At 49.4% G+C, this 24129-nt stretch overlaps 1 protein-coding gene across 2 annotated transcripts in view; it reads right to left on the bottom strand.

The window, feature by feature from the left end:
• Positions 1-24129, bottom strand: part of RHPN2 (rhophilin Rho GTPase binding protein 2) — an 87032-nt gene that overhangs the window by 10279 nt on the left and 52624 nt on the right. For both annotated transcript variants that reach the window (XM_003915290.2, XM_009194094.4), the window contains 9 exons: positions 23834-23911; positions 22876-23000; positions 18069-18235; positions 12167-12354; positions 11601-11757; positions 8894-9013; positions 5059-5253; positions 2692-2768; positions 278-424 (listed from right to left, as the gene is read on the bottom strand). In XM_003915290.2, coding sequence (XP_003915339.2) covers positions 278-424; positions 2692-2768; positions 5059-5253; positions 8894-9013; positions 11601-11757; positions 12167-12354; positions 18069-18235; positions 22876-23000; positions 23834-23911 — 1254 coding nt within the window. The remainder of the gene's footprint in view (positions 1-277; positions 425-2691; positions 2769-5058; positions 5254-8893; positions 9014-11600; positions 11758-12166; positions 12355-18068; positions 18236-22875; positions 23001-23833; positions 23912-24129) is intronic.

Genomic DNA, 24129 nt, shown 5'->3' with positions numbered 1-24129 from the left:
GAGATGGGAGAATCACTTGAACCCAGAAGGCAGAAGCTGCAGTGAGCCCTGAGTTCACGCCACTGCATGATCGCGACTCACTGCAGCCTCCACTTTCCAACATCTAACAAAAAACAAACAAAAAAAAGACAGTAAAAATTAATCCTTTTCTTTTAGGGAATGTAGCACCCATGAGGCCTTTCACATAAAGGCAGGCCTTTGACATGGGTGAACCCACCCTAAATTCAATCACCCAGATATCTGTGTTTGCTGCCAGCCCAGAAAAGCATGTGCTTACCGAGGCAGAGCAGTAAGGATCCAGGAAATGAACCTGAACAGGGGCGTTCCCTCTCAAGGTGAACCCTAAGTCCCCTTCTTCTGCAGTGAAGCGGATGCTTCGAGGAGGCGTCCACCGCTTGTTAGCCGAAAACACAGATAAGGGGCCCTTTGGAAGAGAGCATCGTTAGGTATAGGATTTGAAGGCTGGATCAGACACTTGAAAGCTAAAGGGAATTTTGCCTGCTGTCCTCGAAGATCTCACTTGGCCTTGTTCAGGGACAAATGACACATCTGGGGGCATACATGCTACAGCAGTCATGCGAGAATCCGGAGTGCCATCTTCTCAAACATATCCAATATGTTTTCAATAAAATTATCTTTTAGACATTGTATTAATTAAAATTACCTTTTTTTTTTTTTTGAGACATTGTCTCACTCTATCACACAGGCTGGAGTGTGGTGGCATGATCTCGGCTCACTGCAGCCTCTGCCTCCCAGGTTCAAGCAATAAAGTAGCTGGAATTACAGGTGTGAACCACCATGCCCAGCTAATTTTTGTATTTTTAGCAGAGATGAGGTTTCACCATGTTGGCCAGGCTGGTCTCAAACTCCTGACCTCAGGTGATCCGCCCGCCTCAGCCTCCCAAAGTGCTGGGATTAAAGGCCTGAGCCACCACACCCGGCCAAAATTATCTTAAATAAAATCTCTAACACAAAAAAGTTAAGACCAGGCATGCCATGCCTGTAATCCTAAGCACTTTGTGTGGCCAAGGCAGAAGGATCACTTGAGGCCAGGGGTTTGAGGCCAACCTGGGCAACATAGTGAAAACCACTCTCTACTAAAAACATAGAAGAATTAGCCAGGCAAGGTGGTGCACGCCTATGGTGCCATCTACTCAGGCTGCTGACGCAGGAGGACTTCTTGAGCCCAGGAGTTCGAGGCTGCAGTAAACTATGATTGTGCCACTGCACTCCAGCCTGGGTGAAAACAGAGTTAGACCCTGTCTTTAAAAAAAAAAAAAAAAAAGGAAGGCCAGGCGCGGTGGCTCAAACCTGTAATCCCAGCACTTTGGGAGGCCGAGACGGGCAGATCACGAGGTCAGGAGATCGAGACCATCCTGGTTAACATGGTGAAACCCCGTCTCTACTAAAAAATACAAAAAACTAGTCGGGCGAGGTGGCAGGCACCTGTAGTCCCAGCTACTTGGGAGGCTGAGGTAGGAGAATGGCATAAACCCAGGAGGCGGAGCTTGCAGTGAGCTGAGATCTGGCCACTGCACTCCAGCCTGGGCGACAGAGCGAGACTCTGTCTCAAAAAAACAAAAAGGAAAAAAAAATCTCAGGCCTGGGCACTGTGGCTCATACCTGTAATTGCAGCACTCTGTGAGGCCTAGGCAAGAGGAATGTTTGAGCCCAGGAGTTTGAGACCAGCCTAGGCAACATAGCAAGACATCTCTACAAGAAATAAAAATTAGTTGGACGTGGCAGTGTACACCTGTAGTCCTATCTACTAGGGTGGCTAAGGCAAGAGGATCGCTCAAGCCCAGAAGGTCGAGGCTGCAGTGAGCTATGATCATGCCATTGTACTCCAGCCTGGGTGACAGAGTGAGACCATGTCTCTTAAAAAATTAAAAGATATAAAAAAATTTTTAATAGACAATACCTAAAAACTACTTTTAAAATGTGCTATGGGGCTGGGCACAGTGGCTCAGGCCTATAATCCCAGCACTTTGGGAGGCCAAGGTGAGCAGATCACTGGAACCCAGGAAGTCAAGACCAGCTTGGCCAAACATGGTGAAACCCCATCTCTACTAAAAATATAAAATTAGCTGAGTGTAGTGACACCAGCCTGTAATCCCAGCTACTTGGGAGGCTGAAGCTGGAGGATCACTTGAACCTGGGAGGCAGAGGCTGCAGTGAGCCGAGATTGCACCACTGCACTCCAGCCTGGGCGACAGAGTGAGACTCTGTCTCAAAAAACAAATAAATGAAAATAAATGAATAAAAGAAAATATGCTATGGTCTGAATGTCTGTGCCCTCCCAAAGTTTGTATATTAAAACCTAATCATCAATGTAATTATTAGGAAGTGGGGCCTCTCGAGAGGTGATTCAATCTTGGAGTGGAACCCTCAAGAATGGGATACATGCTTTTAAAACAGGCCCAAGGGAGCTCATCACCTTTTCTGCCATGAGGACACAGGTAGAAGGCCCCACCTATAAACCAGAACATGGGCCTTCAGCAGATACCGAATCTGCCCACACCTTGGTCTTGGACTTCCCAGCCTCCAGAACTGAGAAATATATTTCTGCTGTTCATAAGCCACCTAGTTGGAGGCACTTTGTTATAGCAGCCCACATGGACTAAGACACCATACTCGCCAAAGTGAAGAGCTGTCCCCTTAGGTCATTTATGTAGAGAGCATTCAACATACCAGCTTCTGGAAGAAGTCCGTGACTGTCAGCTTGGAGAACTGGGGCAATATGATGTCAACCTCTTGCTCAGTTTTAGCTAGAAAAGAGCATTAGAAATGGGAGGATAAATGTTTCTGTAATCTAAAGTGATCCCTATAGCCCGGTTGTTGTGGCTCACACCTGTAATCCCAGCACTTTGGGAGGCCGAGGCAGGTGGATCACTTGAGGCCAGAAGTTCAAGACCAGCCTGGCCAGCATGGTGAAACCCCGTCTCTATTAGCAATACAAGAATTGGCCAGGTATGGTGGCAGGTGACCGTAATCCGAGTTACTTGGGAGGCTGAGGCAGGAGAATCGCTTGAACCCAGGAGGCAGAGGTTGCAGTGAGTTCACGCCACTGCACTCCAGCCTGGGTGACAGAGGAAGACTCCAGAAAAAAAAGAAAAGAATAGAAAGTGATCCTTGGGAAGGAGACGGTACAGAACTTTGTCTTAGTCACGCATCCTTCCCCTCGGTTTAGACAAGTAGTACGAGAAGATGGAACACAGCTCAACCCCCGACCTAGGGTGAACTCTATCTTCCATTTAGGTACCTCCTGTGAGCCACAGGAGGTATAACTCATTCCCGAGCTGGGACCAGGGAGTGATAACCAGACACATTCCCCACCGATGGGGTTTCCTGATACTTAAGGGGCTTAGTGGGCTTCTCTGGCACTCATAAAACCCTACTGAGGATGTCGGGCACAGTGGCTCACGCTTGTAATCCCAGCACCTGGGGAGGCCGAGGTGGGAGGATCATCTGAGGTCAAGAGTTCAAGACCAGCCTGGCCAACATGATGAAACCCCATCTCTACTAAAAATACAAAAAATTAGCCAGGTGTGGTGGCACGCGCCTGTAGTCTCAGCTACTTGGGAGGCTGAGGCTTGAACCAGGGAGGCAGAGGTTGCAGTGAGCTGAGATCACGCCATTGCACTCCAGCCTGGGTGACAAGAGCGAAACGACCTCTCAAAAACAAACAAACAAACAAACAAAAAACCTATTGAGAAGTCATCTATGTTTCAAGTGTTGTTATGGAAGTTCCATGCCTCACTGGACACAGTCCTGGGATACTGTGCTTTCTGTTTTCACATTATTACTATTTTGAGACAGGATATCGCTCTGTTGCCCAAGCTGGAGTGCAGTGATGCGATTACAGCTCTCTTGCAGCTTGACCTCCTGGACTCAAATGATTCTCCTGCCTTAGCCTCCCAAGTCGCTGGAACTATAGGTATGCACCATCACACCTGATGATTTTTTTTTTTTAATTTTTTGTAGAGATGGGGTCTCACTATGTTACCCAGGCTGGTCTCAAACTCCTGAGCTCAAGTAATCCTCCCGCCTCGGCCTCCAAAAGTGCTGAGATTACAGGTTTGAGCCACCGTGCTTGACCTTTTCATTATTAATGTGGTATGAGGATTTCCCAGTGAAAAGGAGGTTTGGCAAATAATGACCATTGACAGCTACATACCCCCACCAGCATCTTTCATAGCAGGCTCGGACTACCCTTAACATAAGGCTGGTCAATTTTTTTTTTTTTTTTTGAGGCCAAGTCTCGCTCTGTCACCCAGGCTGGAGTGCAGTGGCCGGATCTCAGCTCACTGCAAGCTCCGCCTCCCGGGTTCCCGCCATTCTCCTGCCTCAGCCTCCCGAGTAGCTGGGACTACAGGCGCCTGCCACCTCGCCCGGCTAGTTTTTTGTATTTTTTAGTAGAGACGGGGTTTCATTGTGTTAGCCAGGATGGTCTCGATCTCCTGACCTCGTGATCCGCCCGTCTCGGCCTCCCAAAGTGCTGGGATTACAGGCTTGAGCCACCGCGCCCGGCCAAGGCTGGTCAATTTCTAACAAAGGATCCCAGGGCAGACTGATTCTACATGAGAACAACAGCACAAAAAGTGTATCTAGGCTAGGTGTGGCGGCTTACGCTGGTAATCCCAGCACTTTGGGAGGCCAAGGCAGGCAGATCACTTGAGGTCAGGAGTTCGAGACCAGCCTGGCCAACATGGTGAAACCCCATCTCTACTAAAAATACAAAAATTAGCTGGGTGTGGTGGTGGGCGCTTGTAATCCCAGCTACTCAGGAGGCTGAGGCAGAAGAATCACTTGAACCCGGGAAGCAGAGGTTACAGTGAGCTGAGATCATGCCACTGCAGTCCAGCCTGGGCAACAGAATGAGACTCCGTCTCAAAAAGAAAAGAGAACTCCAGGGCAAAAGCAGCACCTCGGTCCCTGCCCTGTGCGGCCCTCCCAGTGCCAAGCACACAGCAAGGGCTTGCTCAACCCCCCACAGGCTAGGCGTGCTCTTTCCGCGGCACAGGCACCCCCGTAGAGGGCATAGTCTAGGTTACTCACCAACAACACTGGGGGCGTCGATCAGGTTCAGCAGGTCATCGTCCTCCTGGTGCTGGGCGTACGTGAGCCGGGAGCGTTCCTGTGCCGCACACAGCACCTTCTGTAGCACCTCAATGCTCCGCAGCTTCTTGCATAGGCTGGCCTCCCTCACTGACTCCTCGTGATGAGTCATGGCTCTGCGCAGGTGGGACTTCCCTGCAGACGGAAGCCAGCACCCACGTGACTTGCAGATCCACCAAGCAGAGCATAAGGGCCCAAGGGGCAGCCCAAGAGGCTGGACGTTCTCTTTTCCAAAGGATCTGCCTGGATAGCTAGAGGCTCTGATACCTACCTTGTTTTAACTTGAGTGCCTCTCTCCTAGCAGAGAGAGCCGGACAGACTCCCTTTTAGTTTCTTCACTTGCAGCCCCTTTATCCCCCTTAAGGGAATAACTAGTGCAAGCTGACTCCAAGCACATCCAGGAATGCAAACTGCTGATAAGATACTGAGGCAGGCTGTACCAGCAGCTCCTGAGGATGTGCTCAGTGGAAGGTACTTAAAGCCCCTGCATTTATCTCTTAGTGATAGTTTAAGCCTCTGCACCTGGAATTGTTTATTTTTGTAACTGCTTCTATAACCAATTAATTTTTTTTTTTTTTTTGAGACGGAGTCTCGCTCTGTCGCCCAGGCTGGAGTGCAGTGGCGCGATCTCGGCTCACTGCAAGCTCCGCCCCCTGGGTTCATGCCAACCAATTAATTTCTTAGCTTTTTTGCCTATTCTGCTTCTGTAAAATTGCTTCAGTTAAACCCCCCTCCCCTATTTAGACCTTTGTATAAAAGAAAAGCTAGCCCCTTCTCCGGGGCCGAGAGAATTTCGAGCATTAGCCGTCCCTTGGTCGCCGGCTAATAAAGGACTCCTGAATTAGTCTCCAAGTGTGGCGTTTCTCTTACTCACTTGGTTACAACAAGCCTTTTATTAAAATATTATTTTATTTCATTTTTATATTTTATATTTAGAGCCAGGAGTACAATGGTGCAATCTTGGCTTACTGCAGCCTCCAACTCCTGGGCTCAACTGAACCTCCCGCTTCCGATTCGTGAGTAGCTGGGGCCACAGGCATGCACCACCACACTTGGATAATGTTTTCATGATCATTATCATTTCATTATCATTGCTATGTTGCCCAGGCTGGTCTCAAACTCCTGGCCTCAGGCAATCCGCCTGCCTTGGCCTCCCAGAGTGCTGGGATGACAGGTGTGAGTCACTGCACCCAGCCCAAGCCTCCCTGAAATGCGTAGGTAATAAGCTCACTTGTGTCCATAAGATGTTCACTCAACAAATATTTACCAAATGTGCTGGGCACTAGAGATAAAGCAATGACTAACCAAACTACCACCACATTCATGGAGTTTACATGTAGGGGCTGAAGACAGGTAACTAACAAGTCAAGAAATATGTAATGGATGGGTGGCGATAAGGTTATGGAGAAAAATAAAGCAGGGTAAGCGGAGATGGTGAGAGAAGACTGGGAATGGGGTTGTCCTATGATGGGTGACCAAGAAAGGCTTTTTTTTTTTTTTTTTTTTTTCTTGAGACGGAGTCTCGCTCTGTCACCCAGGCTGGAGTGCAGTGGCGCGATCTTGGCTCACTGCAACCTCCGCCTCCCAGGTTCAAGCGATTCTCCCACCTCAGCCTCCCGAGTAGCTGGGACTAGAGGCATGTGCCACCACATCTGGCTACGTTTTTGTATTTTTGGTAGAGACTGGGTTTCTCCATGTTGCCCAGGCTGGTCTCAAACTCCTGACTTCAAGCTATCCTCCCACCTTGGCCTCCCAAAGGGCTGGGATTGCAGGCCTCACGTGAGCCACCACACCTGGCCAAGGAAGGCTTTGTGATATGGTCCTTTTTGAGTAGAACCCTGATGGATGTGAAGGAGCAGCAGGTGCGAGGGCCCTGGGGCAGGGGCACACGCAGGTGTTTGAGGGCAAGGAGGAGCTAGGGTGTGCCTGGAGGCAGGGAGGGCGGGAGAAGGGGAGAGAATGAGTGCAGGGAAGGAGGAGGGCCAGATCATGGCGGACCTCACGCGTGTGAAATGAGGACTCTCACTCCTGTTCTGCGCGAGGTGGGAGCCCATTAGGGTGTGAGCAGAGGGCTGATGTGATGTGATCTGCGTGACCAGACTCTGACAGGGCAGCAGGAAAACCAGCTATGAGCAGGGCAAGCCACGTGACCTCTCTGGGTCTCCGTTTCCTCAGCGGTAAAACGGGGATGCCACGAGACCCACCTCATAGCGTTGTGTGGGGTTTAAGTGAGTGAATGTTTGTTACATAAGCACTGTACACGTGTAGCTTCCACCAGGGCAGCAGGGTTAAAGCCGCCAGACTTGAGATGCGTTTTCTAGGTACAGCCAAAGGGATTTGCTAATCAAATGTAGGGTGAGAAAATAAGACGAGAGGTTAGGTGTGGTGGCTCGTGCCTGTAAACCCAGCACTTTGGGAGACAGAGGCAGGAGGATCGCTGGAGGCCAGGAGTTCAAAACCAGCCTGGGCAACATAGTGAGACCGCATCTCTACAAAAACATTTTTACAATATTAGCCGGGCGTGGTGGTGCACGCCTGTAGTCCCAGCTACTCAGGAGGATCACTTGAAGCCAGGAGTTCGAGGCTGCACTGAGCTGTGATTGCACCACTGCGCTGCAGCCTGGGGGACAGCAAGATGCTGTCAAAGAAAGCAAATGAAAGAAAAGGAAAGAGGAAAGGAGGGAGGAAGCATAGATGGGGAGAAGAGAGAGAGAGAAAGAAGGAAAGAATGAAGGAGAGAAAGGAAAGGCAAGAAAAGGAAAGCAACAAGGAACAAGGAAAGGAAAGGAGGGGGGGGAGGAGAGAAAGGATGAGAGGAGAGGGGAGGGGAGGAGAAAGGGGAGGGAAGGGGAGGGAAGGGGAGGTGGGAGAGGGGAGGAGAGGAGAGGAGGGGAAGGATGGGAAGGGAGGGGAGGGGAAAAGGGGAAGGGAGGTGAGGAGAGGGAGGAGGGGAGGAGAGCGGAGGAGAGGGAGGAGGGGAGGAGAGAGGAGAGGAGGGGAAGGGAGAGGAGGGAAAGGGAAAAGGGGAACGGAGGTGAGGAGAGGGAGGAGGGGAGGGGAGAAGATGGAGGTGGGGAGGGGAGGGGAGAAAAGGGAGGAGGGGAGAGAGGAGGGGAGGGGAGGGGAAAAGGGGAAGGGAGGGGAGGGGAGGGAAGAGAAGGGGAAAGGAGGGAGGAGAGGAGGAGAAAGGAGGGGACAGAACGGGAGGGGAGGGGAGGGGAAAGGGGAGGAAAAAGAAGAGTGGAGAGTGAGTCCAAGGTTTCTGGCCTGAGCACCTAGAGGGGTGGAAGTTGCCATCACTGAGACAGGGAAGCCACGTATGTGTGCATGGGTGGTGTGCGGTGGGGCAGGTTAGGGTGATGGAGGTGAGGTCTGCACGTGGGAAGAGATACTCACACTGAGACACGGCAGAGACCAAACCAGGACACTTCATTACCAGTCATTAGGTGTTCTTGGTAATTAAGCCATGCATAAGGAAATCAACAAAGGTCTCCTTCCCTATTAGCATGGTACAGGCCACCCCGTGGACCCCGAGGGAGATGGTTAAAGTCCTGGCTCCACAGTGGGAGGCCTGGGTGCTATGGAACCTGTGAGAACACAGCCTGGGAAGCCCTCTGAGGCTCGGGACTGCGCCTCATGACTTCTGAACACGAAGTGGCCACAATGACTCAGAACACCGCCCTCTCCCAGGCCCTCTTCAGGACCTCTCTGTGGCTGTTAGCAGGACCAGCTGGGCACCAAGTGGGGCCCACGTCTGGATGCAGGGGACACGCACCCAGCTGTCGGCGCTGCTGATCGTTCTTCAGTGTGGCCAAGGGTGTCAGCCCCTCTGGCATGCGGTCGTAGAGCTGGGACAGGCACTTCTCCTGGTGGTCCAGATCCGTGCCGGGCTTCACTGCAAAGAGAACCACAGGTTAAATCCCCTCTCATGGACCTGGCCACAGACCCACGTAGAGATTTCTCTTTCCATCACGTCTCCAGCTTCCGTTCTTCTGCAGTTTCACAAGGCATTTGGGATCATGGGTCTCCTTTCTGCCCCTGGCCACACCCCAGGCAGTCTGGCCCTCTAGGCTTTTTTTCCTTTGAGACAGTCTCACTCTGTCACTCAGGGTGGCGTGTGGTCTCACTCTGTCACCCAGGCCAGAGTGCAATGGCGCAATCATAGTTCACAGCAGCCTTGAACTCCTGGGCTCAAGTGATCCTCCCACCTCAGCTTGCTGAGGAGCTAGGACTACAGACATGCACCACTACATGCCAGGCTAATTTTTAAAATTTTTTGTCAAGGTTTGTAAACTTGCTGTGTTGCCCAGGCTGGTCTCAAACCCCTGGGTTCAAGCGATCCTCCTGCCTCAGCCTCCCAAAGTGCTGGGATCAAATGTGTGAGCCACCATGCCCGGCTACCCCAAAGCTCTTGCTCATTGGGACCAGCCAGACTCCAGAGGTTCATAATTTTATAATTTTTTATTTTTTGAGATGGAGTCTTGCTCTGTCACCCAGACTGGGGTACAGAGATGTGACCTCGGCTCACTGCAATCTCCGCCTCCTGGGTTCAAGCAATTCTTCCTCAACCTCCCGAGTAGCTGGGATTACAGGTGCATGCCACCACGCCCGGCTAATTTTTGTATTTTTAGTAGAGACGAGGTTTCAGCATCTTGGCCAGGCTGGTCTCGAACTCCTGACCTCATGATCCACCCGTCTCGGCCTCCCAACGTGCTGGGATTATAGGCGTGAGCCAAAACGCCCAGCGAGGTTAATAATTTGACCCTGAGCCCCAACACACTACCTCCTCTGACTCACCCACCACACAGAACCTCCTAGCGTAGCCCAGACCCTGCCATGCCTGGCCTGCACCCCTCTGCAGGCCTGCACACCAGCAGCAGAGCCCCTTCCTGCTTCAACCGTACCCTCCCTGGTGTGCATCCTGCTCTCAAACCTCACAAAACCACTCTCCACTTCCCCAGCACCCTCAGCCTCTGTTCCTGTGCTCAGACACTTTCCTCCCTCTAGGCTGACCCTTCCCTCCTGTGCAGATGGAAAAGTTGAACTCAAATGTCACCACCTCTGAGAAGCCATCCATGACTGCACCACGGAGTCCACCTGCTGCCGCATTTATGTCTCTGCAGCAATCACTGAAGCACTATATGGTATTTCTATTTGTTTCCACATCTTATCTCGCCTAATAGACTACCTAGTACTAGGAGTGGCGGCTCACACTTTTAGAGAACCTACAGTATACAAAGCATTATTGAGCTTTGTGTACAGGCCCTTCGTTTTCATGACAGCCTGTGAGGTAGGTTCTCTCCATATACCCATTTTACAGATGAGAAAATCGAGGTAGAAGACAGTTAAGTAACTTGCCAAAGGTCATACAGCTCATTCATGGCAGAGCTGAGATATGAACCCAGGAAGTCTGGCTCCAGAGGCTGTCTTTTTAATCCTCAGGAGGCTGCCTGGATTAGTATTCATCACATCAAAAATCCCTGGCCAGGCACCGCGGCTCATGCCTGTAATCCCAACACTTTGGGGAGGCCAAGGCAGGACAATTGCTTGAGGCCAGGAGTTTGAAACCAACCTAGGCAACATAGTGAGACTCCATCTCTACCAAAAAAAAAATTTTTTTTTTAATTAACTGGTGTAGTGGCATGTGCCTATAGTCCCAGCTACTCGAGAGGCTGAAGTGGGAGGATCACTTGAGCCCAGGAGTTCAAGAAGGCAGTGAGCCATGATCATACTGCTGCACTCCAGCCCCATCTCTAAAAATAATTAAATTAAATTAAACTAAACTAAACTAAAATAAATTAAAATTCCGATCATCACAGACTTTTTTTGCATTGATTTTTATTTTATTATTATTATTGTTTTTGAGATGGAGTCTTGCTCTGTCGCCCAGGCTGGAGTGCGGCGCAGTCTCGGCTCACTGCAACCTCCACCTCCCCGGCTCAAGCCATTCTCTTGCCTTAGTCACCTGAGTAGCTAGGATTAGAGGCACGCGCCATGCCCGGCTAATTCTTGTACTTTTAGTAGAGACGGGGTTTCACCATGTTGGCCAGGCTGGTCTTGAACTCCTGACCTCAAATGATCTGCCTGCCTTGGCTTCCCAGAGTGCTGGGATTACAGGCATGAGCCACTGCACCCAGCCTGCATTAATTTTGATTCTTTTAAAATATTACCTTAAAATGTTACTTATCTTGATGCCAGCATTTTTGGCATTCTGTTAGATTCTAAATCCCACGTGAAAATTCATCCTCTGGCACCCAGGCCGAATTAAAGGTGCCTCCTCTTCCTCCCTCCGAAGGAACTTATAACCCCTAACCCCAGCATGGCCTGTGCGGCAGCTGCCTCAGTCATGGGTCATTCCCATCCTCTGCCTTCAGCCTGTGAGCATCTCCAGGGAAGGCAGTTAGCTCTCACTCAGCTCAGAATCACCCCTGGGGCAGCTGGACCACAGCCCTGGCCAAACCCCCGAACCCCCCAGGCCTTACCCTGGTGGTCGATGAGGAGGATGGCAGTGAAGTAGTGGGCCAGGGCCACGTAGTAGTGGCCCTTCACGCAAGCCAAGCTGGCCCAGGAGTAGGGGATGTTCTCTTTCACCGGCACCTGGCTCATGGCTGCGTGCAGCTGCTGGTAGACCTCTCCCACCTGAAATAGAAGGGGCACTGGGAAGGCGCAGCCCGGCACAAGGGCCCTCATGAACCCATTTGCAGAGAAAGAGCTCTTTCTTCTTCCCATGCAACAGCCCCTGCCAGGGGCCGCTTCAGAATCTGGGAGCAACTCCAAGCAACCCCTCGTTCTGTCATTGTCACAGTTAACAGGGGGATCAGGCTGCTGTCATTATGCCGGTTTTTAGGTTAAGCTGCAGATGGAATCAGTGATCCGTATTTGAAACACCAACACTGGCCAAGAAAACTCAAGCCAGCAGTACTGGCCGGAGCTGGCACAATGCCCAGGTCACAGGCAAGCTCCCGTGGGAAGGCCCTGCTACTTCCAGTGCTCCTGTGCCAGCATCTCCCGCCCACTCCGGAAAGTCACAGGAACCAGGGAGTCTTACCTTGGCAGCCTCCTGAGCCACCTTCACCAGCATGAAGAATTCATTTCGGATCCCGGGAAGGCTGATTTTCTCAAACACGCTTTCTTGGGCTTGTGCAAGCATCATTTTGACGAGCACGCTGAGCATGGCAGGGCTCATGTCGTAACTTGGAGTATGGGTAAATGTCTCTTTCAGGTAGTTTAAAACCCCTAAAAGTGGAAAATGTTTTGCCCGTGAGTTCGGGTTCATGTTTACTTCATCACATTGCTGTACAGAAAGATAGGAGGCCAGGTGCAGTGGCTCATGTCCGTAATCCCAATGCTTTGGGAGGCCAAAGCGAGCAGATGACTTGTGTCAGGAATTGAAGACCAGTGTGGCCAACATGGTGAAACCCTGTCTCTATAAAAAATGCAAAAATTAGCCAGGCATGGTGGCGTGCGCCTATAGTCTCAGCTCCTTTGGAGGCTGAGGCAGGAGGATCGCTTGAGCCCAGGAGGCAGAGGTTGCAGTGAGCTGAGATCTCAACACTGCACTCCAGCCTGGGTGACAGAGCAAGACTCCGTCTCCAAAAAAAAAAAAAAAAAAAAGGAAATAAAGAACCGGTGTCCTACAGTAACACATTAAAAAAATCTGATTCTCAATTATATGGTCCAGCAATTCTACTCCTACATATATCCCCAAACAACTGAAAGTGGGAGCTTAAATGACACTTGAACACCCGTGTTAATAGCAACATTATTCCCAAGAGCTGAAAAGTGGAAACCACCCAGACGTCCATGAGCGGATGAATGATTAAACACAATGTGGCCTAGCCATACAATGGAATTATTTTTCAGCCTTAAAAAGGAATGAAATTCTGACACATGCTACAGTGTAAATAAGGACATTATGCTAAGTGAAACAAGCCGGTCAGAAAAGGACCAATATTGTAGGATTCCATTTAGATAAAGTGCCCGGAATAGTCAAATTCACAGAAACAGAAAGGAGAATAGAGGTTAGCTGGGGCTGGGAAAGGGGGCAATGGGAAGTTATTCCTTAACTGAGTGCAGAGCTTCGCTTTGGATGATGAAAAAGTTCCGGAGAGAGCTGGGCACAGGCGCTGCCGCCTGTAATCCCAGCTATAAGGGAGGCTGAAGTGGGAGGGTTGCTTGACGTTAAGCGTTCAAGACCAGCCTGGGCAACATACTGAGACCCCCCCGTCTCTTAAAATGTATATACTTTTAAAAAGTGTATTTATTTGGCTGGGCGCGGTGGCTCGCATCTGTAATCCCAGCATTTTGGGAGGCCGAGGCGGGCGGATCACGAGGTCAAGAGATCGAGACCATCCTGGCCAACATGGTGAAACCCCGTCTCTATTAAAAATATAAAAATTAGCAGGGCATGGTGGCAGGCGCCTGTAGTCCTGGCTACTCGGGAGGCTGAGGCAGGAGAATCACTTGAACCCGGGAGGCGGAGGTTGTAGTGAGCCGAGATCAATCATGCCATTGCACTCCAGCCTGAGCAATAGAGTGAGGCGCCAACTCAAAAAAAAAAAAAAAAGTATTTATTGTATTTGTTTTTGAGACAAGGTCACACTCTGTTGCCCAGACTGGAGTGCAGTGGCATGATCACGGCTCACTGCAGCCTCAAACTCCTGGGCTCAAGCAGTCCTCCCACCTCAGTCTCCTGAAGAGCTGGGACTACAGCCATACACCATCCCACATTCAGCTAATTTTAAAATTTTTTGTACAGATGGGGTCTCCCTATGTTGCCCAGGCTGGTCTCCAACTCCTGGATTCAAGTGATCCTCAGGACTCAGCCTCCCAAAGTGCTGGGATTACAGGTGTGAGCCACCTTGCCTAACCAACAAAAAATTTTTTTAACTTCTGGAGATGGTTAGTGGTAATGGCTGCACAACACTATAAATGTACAAATGCACTTAATGCCATTGAACTGCACACTTAAAAATGGTTAAAATGTGCTTCTGGTTGGCAGGATAATTTTAAAATTTTAAAAATGTAAGATAATCATTAAAATGGTAATTTTATGTTCTAAGTTATGTTACTATAATAAAAAAACTGGTTAAAGGCCGGGCGCGGTGGCTCAAGCCTGTAATCCCAGCACTTTGGGAGGCCGAGGCGGGCGGATCACGAGGTCAGGAGATCGAGACCATCCTGGCTAACATGGTGAAACCCCGTCTCTACTAAAAATACAAAAAACTAGCCGGGCGTGGTGGCGGGCGCCTGTAGTCCCAGCTACTCGGAGGCTGAGGCAGGAGAATGGCCTGAACCTGGGAGGCGGAGCTTGCAGTGAGCCGAGATCGCGCCACTGCACTCCAGCCTGGGGGACACAGCGCGCGAGACCCCGTCAAAAAAAAAAAAAAAAAACTGGTTAAAATAGTACATTTTAAGTTATATATGTATATTTTAACACTATTTATTTATTTATTTATTTATTTATTGAGACGGAGTCTCACTCTAATGCCCAGGTTGGAGTGCAGTGGCATGATTTCGGCTCACTGCAACCTCAGCCTCCCAGGTTCAAGCAATCCTTCTGCCTCAGTCGCCCAACTAGTGGGGATTACAGGTGCCCACCACCATCACACCCGGCTAATTTTTGTATTTTTAGTACAGACAGGGTTTCACCATGTTGGCCAGCTTGGTCTTGAACTCCTGACCTCAGGTGATCTGCCTGCCTCGGCCACCCAAAGTGCTGGGATAACAGGTGTGAGCCACCCCACCCAGCCTTTTAACTCAATTTTTAAAAACCGGATTATCTTCCAAAACACTTGCATCTCTATTGAGTAAAGAAACCAGCCTGCTCCCCACAACTCATGTCACCTGGGACAAAATTCCATCACGACAGTCATGGAGGTGAAAGCAGAGAGCAGGCAGAAGGACTGAGGGGCTCACCGGTGGCCAGGCTCACACATAAGATCTGAGTCATTCAGCAGTCCAGAGCTTTTCCCCTGTACCTCAAGAAAGATCTATTCTGGCCAGGCGTGGTGGTTTATGCCTGTAATCCCAGCATTTTGGGAGTCCGAGGCGGGCGGATCACCTGAGGTCAGGAGTTCGAGACCAGCCTGGCCAACATGGCAAAACCCTGTCTCTACTAAAATTATAAAAATTAGCCAGCCATGATGGTACACACCTATAATCCCAGCTACTCAGGAGGCTGAGGTAGGAGAATCGCTCGAGCCCGGGAGCCGGAGGTTGCAGTGAGCCAAGATCTCACCACTGTACTCCAGCCTGGGCGACAGTGAGATTCTGCCTCAAAAACAAAAACAAAAACAAAAAAACCTCAATCCCTCTGCTCCAATGGAAATTTTCATGCTGCAGCCCTCCACTGACTTCTTTATAGTTTAGTAAATTAACTGTCCAAAGCACTAATTGACAATCAATCTGGAAGTGAAATAGAACCTCTGATATGAGTCCCATCCAACTGGTTCTTCTGGTTTTGTTGCTGAGCAAAAAAAAAAAAAAAAAAAAAAAAACCACCCTGCAGAGGGATGGCACCTGCTGTTTTGAGCTGTGAGCTCCCTGGGGGTTCCCTCACACTCCCCCACCGTTCTCCCTCTTACTTCATTTTGTCTATAGTTTGTCTCCATTACTGTAATCTCAGAGACAGGATACAGCGTGCCTGCCTAAGATTCCTCAGAAAGATGAGTCCAGAAAAAAGATTTACAGCAAAAGAAATCAACTTATACTTGGAATCTTAGCATATCGCTTCATCCCAAGAGACCAATCTTTTATTTTTTTAATTAATTAATTATTTTGTGAGACAGGGTCTTGCTCTGTCGCCCAGGCTGGAGTGCAATGGCGTGATCTTGGCTTACCACAGCCTCGGCTGATCCTTCCATCTCATCCTCCCAAGTAGCTGAGACTACAGGCATGCACCACCAGGCCCAGCTAATTTTTGTACTTTTTGTAGATGCTGAGTTTCGCCTTGTTGCCCAGGCTGATCTCAAATTCCTGGACTCCAGCAATCCACCCACCTCAGCTTCCTAAAGTGCTGGGACTACAGGCATGACCCACCATGCCCAGCCTATATTTTTAATTAAAAAAAAAAAAAAATTCTTTTTAGGGACGGAGTCTTACTCTGTCACCCAGGCTAGAGTGCAGTGATGCAATCCTAGCTCACTGCAGCCTCAAACTCCTGGGCTTAAGTGATCCTCCCATCTTAGCCTCTGGAGTAGATGGAACTATGGGTGGACACCACCATGCCTGGCTAATTTTTAAATATTTTGTAGAGACGGGGTCTTCCTGTGTGGCCCAGGCTGGTAGGACCAATCATTGTAACATCAGAAATTTCACAATGAGTCAAAGTGGCAAAGCTATGGTTCTTCACAAGCTTGCAGGGCAAAGTGATATCAAACAATGATCCATACAGATGGATAGGGATCACACCCCAAAGCAGAAAGTCGATGATCAGCCCAGAAGGCAACACGCTATAGAGCTAGCCTGGGACCACACTGCAGTCTACACTGTGCCCTGCTCTTGCATCCATCCCCACGTGTAGTCTGACCCTGATACAGGCCCTGCTATGGGGGAGCAAGGCAGAACCTGCAGGCACGTGTGAGCTGGGCCAGGCTCGCTCACAGCACTGGGTCTTGGTGACCCTGGTCCTCTATAGGTGTAAGCACTAGGCTGCTTTTCTCCTCAACCCCACACCTCGTTCTCACATTAAGATTACCTGAGTTCAGGTGTTTGAGACCGCCCTGGCTAACATGGCAAAACCTCATCTCTACTAAAACTACAAAAATTAGCCAGGCATGGTGGCAGGCGCTTGTAACCCCAGCTACTTGGGAGGCTGAGGCGGAAGAATTACTTGAACCCAGTAGGCAGAGGTTGGAGTGAGCAGAGATCGTGCACTGCACTCCAGCCTGGGTGACAAGAGCAAGACTCTATCTCAAAAATAAATAAATAAATAAAATAAAATAACAAAAGACAGTTCCCAGAAGAAGAGAACTGAGCTATGAGACATCTTTTGAATGCATCACTTGACAAAGGGTTGAGAACACCCACTTCATGCTGGAGAAGTTGGCAGAATGCAAGTGATATAGAGGGGCCAGGCACAGTGGCTCACACCTGTAATCCTAGCATTTTGAGAGGCTGAGGCAGGCAGATCACCTGAGGTCAGGAGTTCGAGACCAGCCTGGCCAGCATGGTGAAACCCTTTCTCTACTAAAAATACAAAAATTAGCCGGCCATGGTGGTGAGTGCCTGTAACTCCAGCTACTCAGGAGGCCCAGCTAATTTTTGTACTTGTTGTAGATACTGAGTTTTGCCTTGTTGCCCAGGCTGATCTCAAATTCCTGGGCTCCAGCAATCCACCCACCTCAACCTCCTAAAGTGCTGGGATTACAGGCATGAGCCACCATGCCTGGCCTATTTTTTTAATTAAAAAAATTTTAATTAAAAAAATTAATTTTAAAAAATCAGGAGGCTGAGGCAGGAGAATCACGTGAAACTGGGAGGTGGAGGTTGCAGCGAGCTGAGATCACACCACTGTACTCCAGCCTGGGCGACAAGAGCGAAACTCCATCAATTAAATAAATAAATAAATAAATAAATAAAGGCACAGAGAGTAATACACACTGATAAGGTACACCTGATACAAGAAAAGGAAGCCTACAGTTTCACTGTTTGGGGAAAGTTATTCTGCTCTTCATGACAGTGTTGAAAGTAACAGTTATGCACTGCCATCCCAGGGGCCACTTGTCTGGAAAAGATTAATCGTCAGCCACAGGATTCACCATGTACATCAGCCATCCCAGACTGAGGTCTGAACCACCGAGCAAGTTTCTTAATGGGAAGTTACACCAGAGCTGGAGACTGGTCTGGCCCTTGCGGGGGATGACCTGTAGACCCTCTTCAGTAAGGGGTCCCCTGGTGTCACCGGGCGGGGCCAAGGCTCTGTCTGGTCAGCCCTGGCGGAGACATACCTGCGGCTCTCTGAAAGGCGTCTATGGCATTCTCCAGCCCAGCCTGCGTCTGCCGATCGCATCGGGTCCCGATCTGGGTGTAGAGGGCCCCAGTGTTGAACAGGACACTGGCCTTCTCCAGCAGCAGGTTCTGCTGGCTGACTGGAACCCCAGTGAGGGAGTCATACCTACATGAAAGAAATGCATTCTGAGAATACACATTACTTGGCTAGTTAATGTTACTTTTGGATGCAAGTGGAAAACTTTTTTTTTTTTTTAAGAGTCAGGATCTCATTCTGTTGCCCAGGCTGGAGTGCAGTGGTGTCATCACAGCTTACTGCAGCCTCCAACTTTAGGGCTCAATTGATCCTCTCACCCCAGTCTCACGAGACTAGCTGGGATTACAGGTGTATGCATGCCATCATACCTGCCTTTTTTTTTTTTTTTTTTAAATTTTTGTAGAGATGCGGTCTTACTATGTTACCCAAACCGCTGTCAAACCCCTGGGTTGGCCAGGCGCGGTAGCTCACACCTGTAATCCCAGCACTTTGGGAGGCCAAGGTGGGTGGATCACCTGAGGTCACGAGTTCGAGACCTGCCTGGCAACATGGTGAAACCCAATCTCCACTAAAAATACAAAAATTAGCCGGGCATGGTGGTGGGCGCCTGTAATCCCAGCTACTCAGAAGACTGAGGCAGGAGAATTGCTTGAACCCGAGAGGTGGAGGTTGCAGTGAGCCGAGATGGCACCACTGTGTTCCAACCTGGGCAGCAACAACAAAACCCATTTCTTCAATAAAATTCAAGAATGCACATGCACTGAGGCTTTTGTTTCCAAGCAAGATGACAGCACTAATCACACTGACCACCACGGCCACACACAAAAATATCTGACAGGGTAACTGGATAAACACACCATGGGACATCCAGACAATGGAATATTACTCAGCACTAAAAATGGAGAAATGCACCAGCAAGCCATGAAAAGATGCAGAGGACACATTACTAAGTGAAAGAGCCAACCAGAACATTGCTACCTACTGCACAGCACGCTATATGATTCCAATGTTCTAAAAAGCCAAAACCCTGGAGATAGAAGAAAGATCGGGGGTGCCAGGACTTAGGGGGAGGGAGGAAGGAACAGGCAGAGCACAGGGGATTTTTCCAGCAGTGAAACTCTTCTGTATGACACTGCAAAGGTGGATCACTGTCATTCTATGTTGGCCAAAAGCCACAGAATACACAAGTGCAGGAATGAACCCTAATGGAAACTATGGACTCTGGGTGATAATCATGTGTCAGGTAAGTTCCTCAATTATAAAAAAAAAAAAGAGCCAGGTGAGGTGGCACATACCTGTAATCCCAGCACTTTGGGAGGCCGAGGCAGGGAGATCATGAGGCCAGGGATTGAGACCAGCCTGGCCAACGTGGTAAAACCCCTTCTCTACTAAAAATACAAAAATTAGCCGGGCATGGTGGGGCACACCTGTAGTCCCAGCTACTCAGGAGGCTGAGGCAGAAGAATCACTTGAAACCAGGAGGCGGAAGTTGCAGTGAGCCGACATCGCACCACTGCACTCCAGCCTGGGCGACAGAGCGAGACTCTGTCTCAAAAAAAAAAAAAAAAAAAGTACCAGGCTGGTGCAGTGGCTCATGCCTGTAATCCTAGCACTTTGGGAGGCTGAGGTAGGCTGACAGCTTGAGTCCAGGAGTTCAAGACCAGCCTGGGGAACACAATAAGACCCGGTCTTTGTAAGGAAAAAAATGTGCCACTCTAAATAATAAAGCCTATCTTTAAAAAAAAATTGGGGCCAGGTATGGTGGCTCACACCTGTAATCCCAGCACTTTAGAAGCCAAGGCGGGTGGATGGCTTGAGCTAAGGAGTTTGAGACCAGCCTGGGCAACATAGTGACACCCCGTCTCTACCAAAAATACATGGTGGTGGCATGTGCCTTTAATCCCAGCTACCTGGGAGGCTGAGGTGGGAAGATGGCTTGATACTGGGAGGCAGAGGTTGAAGTAAGCTGAGATCACACCACTACACTCCAGCCTGGGTGATAGAGTGAGACTTCATCTCAAAAAAAAAAAAAAGTGTGTACATATATATATACACACACATATATACATGTGTATATGTGTGTGTGTGTGTGTGTATATATATACACATGTGTATATATATGGCTTCTCCTAAATGAAATATGGCAATTACTAACCCCTCATAATTCTTTTTGAAATCTAAAAACTCAGGATTTGTTTCAATTTGTTTTACTTTTTTATTTTTTCAAAGTCTCACTCCATTGCCTAGGCTGGAGTACAGTGGCATGACCATGACTCACTGCAGCCTCGACCTCCTGGGCTTAAGTGATCCTCTCATCTGAGCCTCCCAAGTAGATGGGACTACAGGCACGCACCACCCACGCCTGGCCAATTTTCTCTAATTGTTTTGTAGAGATGGGGTCTCAGGCCGGGCGCGGTGGCTCAAGCCTGTAATCCCAGCACTTTGGGAGGCCGAGGCGGGCGGATCACGAGGTCAGGAGATCGAGACCATCCTGGCTAACATGGTGAAACCCCGTCTCTACTAAAAATACAAAAAACTAGCCGGGCGTGGTGGCAGGCGCCTGTAGTCCCAGCTACTCGGAGGCTGAGGCAGGAGAATGGCCTGAACCTGGGAGGCGGAGCTTGCAGTGAGCCGAGATCGCGCCACTGCACTCCAGCCTGGGTGACACAGCGCGAGACTCCGTCTCAAAAAAAAAAAAAAAAAAAAAAAAAGAGATGGGGTCTCACTGTGCTGCCTAGACTGGTCTCAAACTCCTGGGCTCAAGTGATCCACCCACCTTGGCCTCCCAACATGCTGGGATTCCAGATGTGAGTCACCACACCCAGCCTAGGACTTGTTTTATTTAGTTATTTATTTAGTTAGTTAGTTATTTTTATTTTTTGAGAAAGAGTTTTGCTCTTTCGCCCAGGCTAGAGTGCAGTGGCACCATCTTGGCTCACTGCAGCTTCCGCTTCCCGGGTTCAAGCAATTTTCCTTCCTGCCTCAGCCTCCCAAGTAGCTGGGATTACAGGCACCCCCCACCATGCCTGGCTAATTTTTGTATTTTTAGTAGAGACAGGGTTTCACCATGTTGGTCAGGCTGGTCTCAAACTCTTGACCTTAGACGATCCACCCACCTCGGCCTCCCAAAGTGCTAGGATTACAGGCATGAGCCACCGCACCTAGCCCTAGGACTTGTTTTAAAGTTTACTCATGAACCAAGGGGTGTGCAGACAGCTTCTCCCTAATTCATGACTAAGGAGAAACCACCTTTCACTTTTTGGCCATGCAGACAGCCTGGTGCATTGTTATGCAAAGTAATCCCCCTTTCCTTTGCTTTACATGAGGAAGGCATCAGTAGCCATCTATCAGCTGTAGAAACATTTGACTCTGATACACCCCTGACCTTCTAGGATATGTTCTCCTTTCACTGACACTCCTAATGACACTCAGAGAAGGGGTGTAGCACCTCCAAAGTACTTTTTTTAGGTGTTTTTTTTTTTTTTTTTTTTTTGACAGAGTCTCACTCTGTCACCCAGGCTGGAGTGCAGTGGCGCGATCTCGGCTCACTGCAACCTCTGCCTCCCGGGTTCAAGCGATTCTCCTGCCTCAGCCTCCCAAGTAGCTGGGACTACAGGCATGCGCAACCATGCCCGGCTAATTTTTGTATTTTTTAGTAGAAACAGAGTTTCACCATATTGGACAGGCTGGTCTCCAACTCCTGACCTCATGATCTGCCTGCCTCAGCCTCCCAAAGTGCTGGGATTATAGGTGTGAACCACCGCGCCCAGCCTTTTTTTCTTATTTGAAACAGGGTTTCACTCCTATCACCCAGGCTGGAGTGCGGTGGTGCGATCTCGGCTCACTGCAACCTCTGCCTCCCAGGCTCAAGTGATTCTCCCGCCTCAGCCTCACAAGTAGCTGGGACTACAGGTGCATACCATCATATCCAGCAAATTTTTGTATTGTTTGTAGATAGGGGGTTTTGCCATGTTGCCCAGGCTGGTCTCAAATTCCTGGGCTCAAGTGATCTGCCCGCCTCAGCCTCCCAAAGTGTTGGCACTATAGGCGTAAGCCACTGTACCCGGCCTCCCAAGTATTTAAACTATACTAATCTTTGAAAATACCAATTGGGTCTACAGTCATACCACCCTGACGAGCCTGATCTTGTCTGCAAATATCAATTGTGGAGAAGAATCCAATGTTCTACTTCCATTTTTTAAATCTGATCTAAACTGAGCAAGTAGCTCATGCCTATAGTCCCAGCTACTCAGGAGGCTGAGGCAGAAATATCACCTGAGCCCACGAATTCAAGACGAGCCTGGGCAACATAGCGAGACCCCGTTTCAAAAGAAACCTGATCTATTTCTGTTGGTGCTTTTGTCTCACTGGACAACACCTGATTTTCTCTTTCTCTCTACTTCCCTCTCTGTCTCTCACTCACACATACCCATACATGCCCCCCCCATCCAATCTGAGACAAGAATCTCGCTTCTGGCTAATTCCACTTCAGAGCCCCGTGCTTCCCCAGTGATACAACAAGCAAGAAAAATGTCTCTTGTCCTTGGCTCGCTTGTTCTGAGAAGCAAGAGGCCACAGTCTGTTGGAGCCATCTCCCCACAGATCACCTTCATAAATAAATACCAATGTATTGACATATTTTTAGACTTCCCCAGATAAATGCAAGATAGGAAAGGGGGCTGAGGCGCACAGGGGCGCCCACAGAGGGGCATCTGTGATGCTGAGGCTCCGTGGCACGTGAAGCTTCGGCACAGGCCTCAGGCACTTACCAGGTGAACAGGAGTCCCATCTGCCGCGTGGGTGGGAAGAATCGACTCTCGACAAAGCCCAGCTGGATGAAGTACGTCATCAGCAGTTCCACCCCGGCCTCATCCCGGCTGGGCGTCCGACAAGCCTGCAAGGAAAAGAACCCCAGAGGGCATAGGCAGAGGAGGACACGGCTGACGGACCTTCCTGGAAGGTGCCCTGTACACACCAGCAGGTAACCTGTAACTATTTCTGCAGTATGATGACCTCACTGCTGGCATTGTAAACTCTAGGAGGGGTGGAAAGAACCTGGGAGGAAGTCAGAAATCCTGGAATCCAGGAGGCAGATCTCTCCCCTTCTACGGTTTTCCCTTTTTTTTTTTTTTTTTTGAAACAAAGTCTTGCTCTGTCACCCAAGCTGGAATGCAGTGGTACGATCTTGGCTTACTGCAACCTCCACCTACCGGGTTGAAGTGATTCTCCTGCCTCAGCCTCCCAAGTAGCTGGGATTACAGGCATTTGCACCACGCCTGGCTCGTTTTTGTATTTTTAGTAGAAACGGGGTTTTGCCATGTTGGCCAGTCTGGTCTCAAACTTCTGACCTCAGGTGATCCACCCGCTTCAGCCTCCCAAAGTGCTGGAATTACAGGCACGCACCACCATGCCCAGCTAATTTTGGTATTTTTAGTAGAGATGAGATTTCACCATGTTGGCCAGGCTGGTCTGGAACTCCTGACCTCAAGTGATCCACCCACCTCAACCTCCCAAAGTGAAGTGCTGGGATTACATAGGCGTGAGCCACCGCACCTGGCCTCTTTCTACGGTTTTCTTATGCAGCAAGTGGCATGGGTGATCCGGCACCCCTCAAATCATCACCTCCATCCGCCCGCAATTCTGTTAAGACCACAAGCATGCAATCTTGGGGTACCCTAAAGACTCGGAAAAGCCACCCTCCCCTCTCTACTGTACACAAAAACTTACTTGTCTCAGATCCATAAGATCTGCAATTTCATCTTCATACAAATAGCCATCTTCACTGTAATGTTCCAGGATAAAATCCTTTAAGAAAAATGAGGTCAGATACTATAAAATGTGATTGAAAACCATATATGTGCATAACAGTAATACGTCAATTGTGAACCCGTTTTTAAAAAGGCCGAATAAAGAAAAACTTATAGGAGACAGAACACTATAGTGATTTTCAAAGTGGGGGCATTTGTTTTCTTAATTTTATGTAGTGTTTTTGGTCGCCCAGGCTGGAGTACAGTGGCACAATC

This window comes from Papio anubis, chromosome 20 (genome assembly GCF_008728515.1).
Source record: "Papio anubis isolate 15944 chromosome 20, Panubis1.0, whole genome shotgun sequence".
Lineage (NCBI taxonomy): Eukaryota > Metazoa > Chordata > Mammalia > Primates > Cercopithecidae > Papio > Papio anubis.
This window is presented reverse-complemented; position numbering and strand designations above follow the sequence as displayed.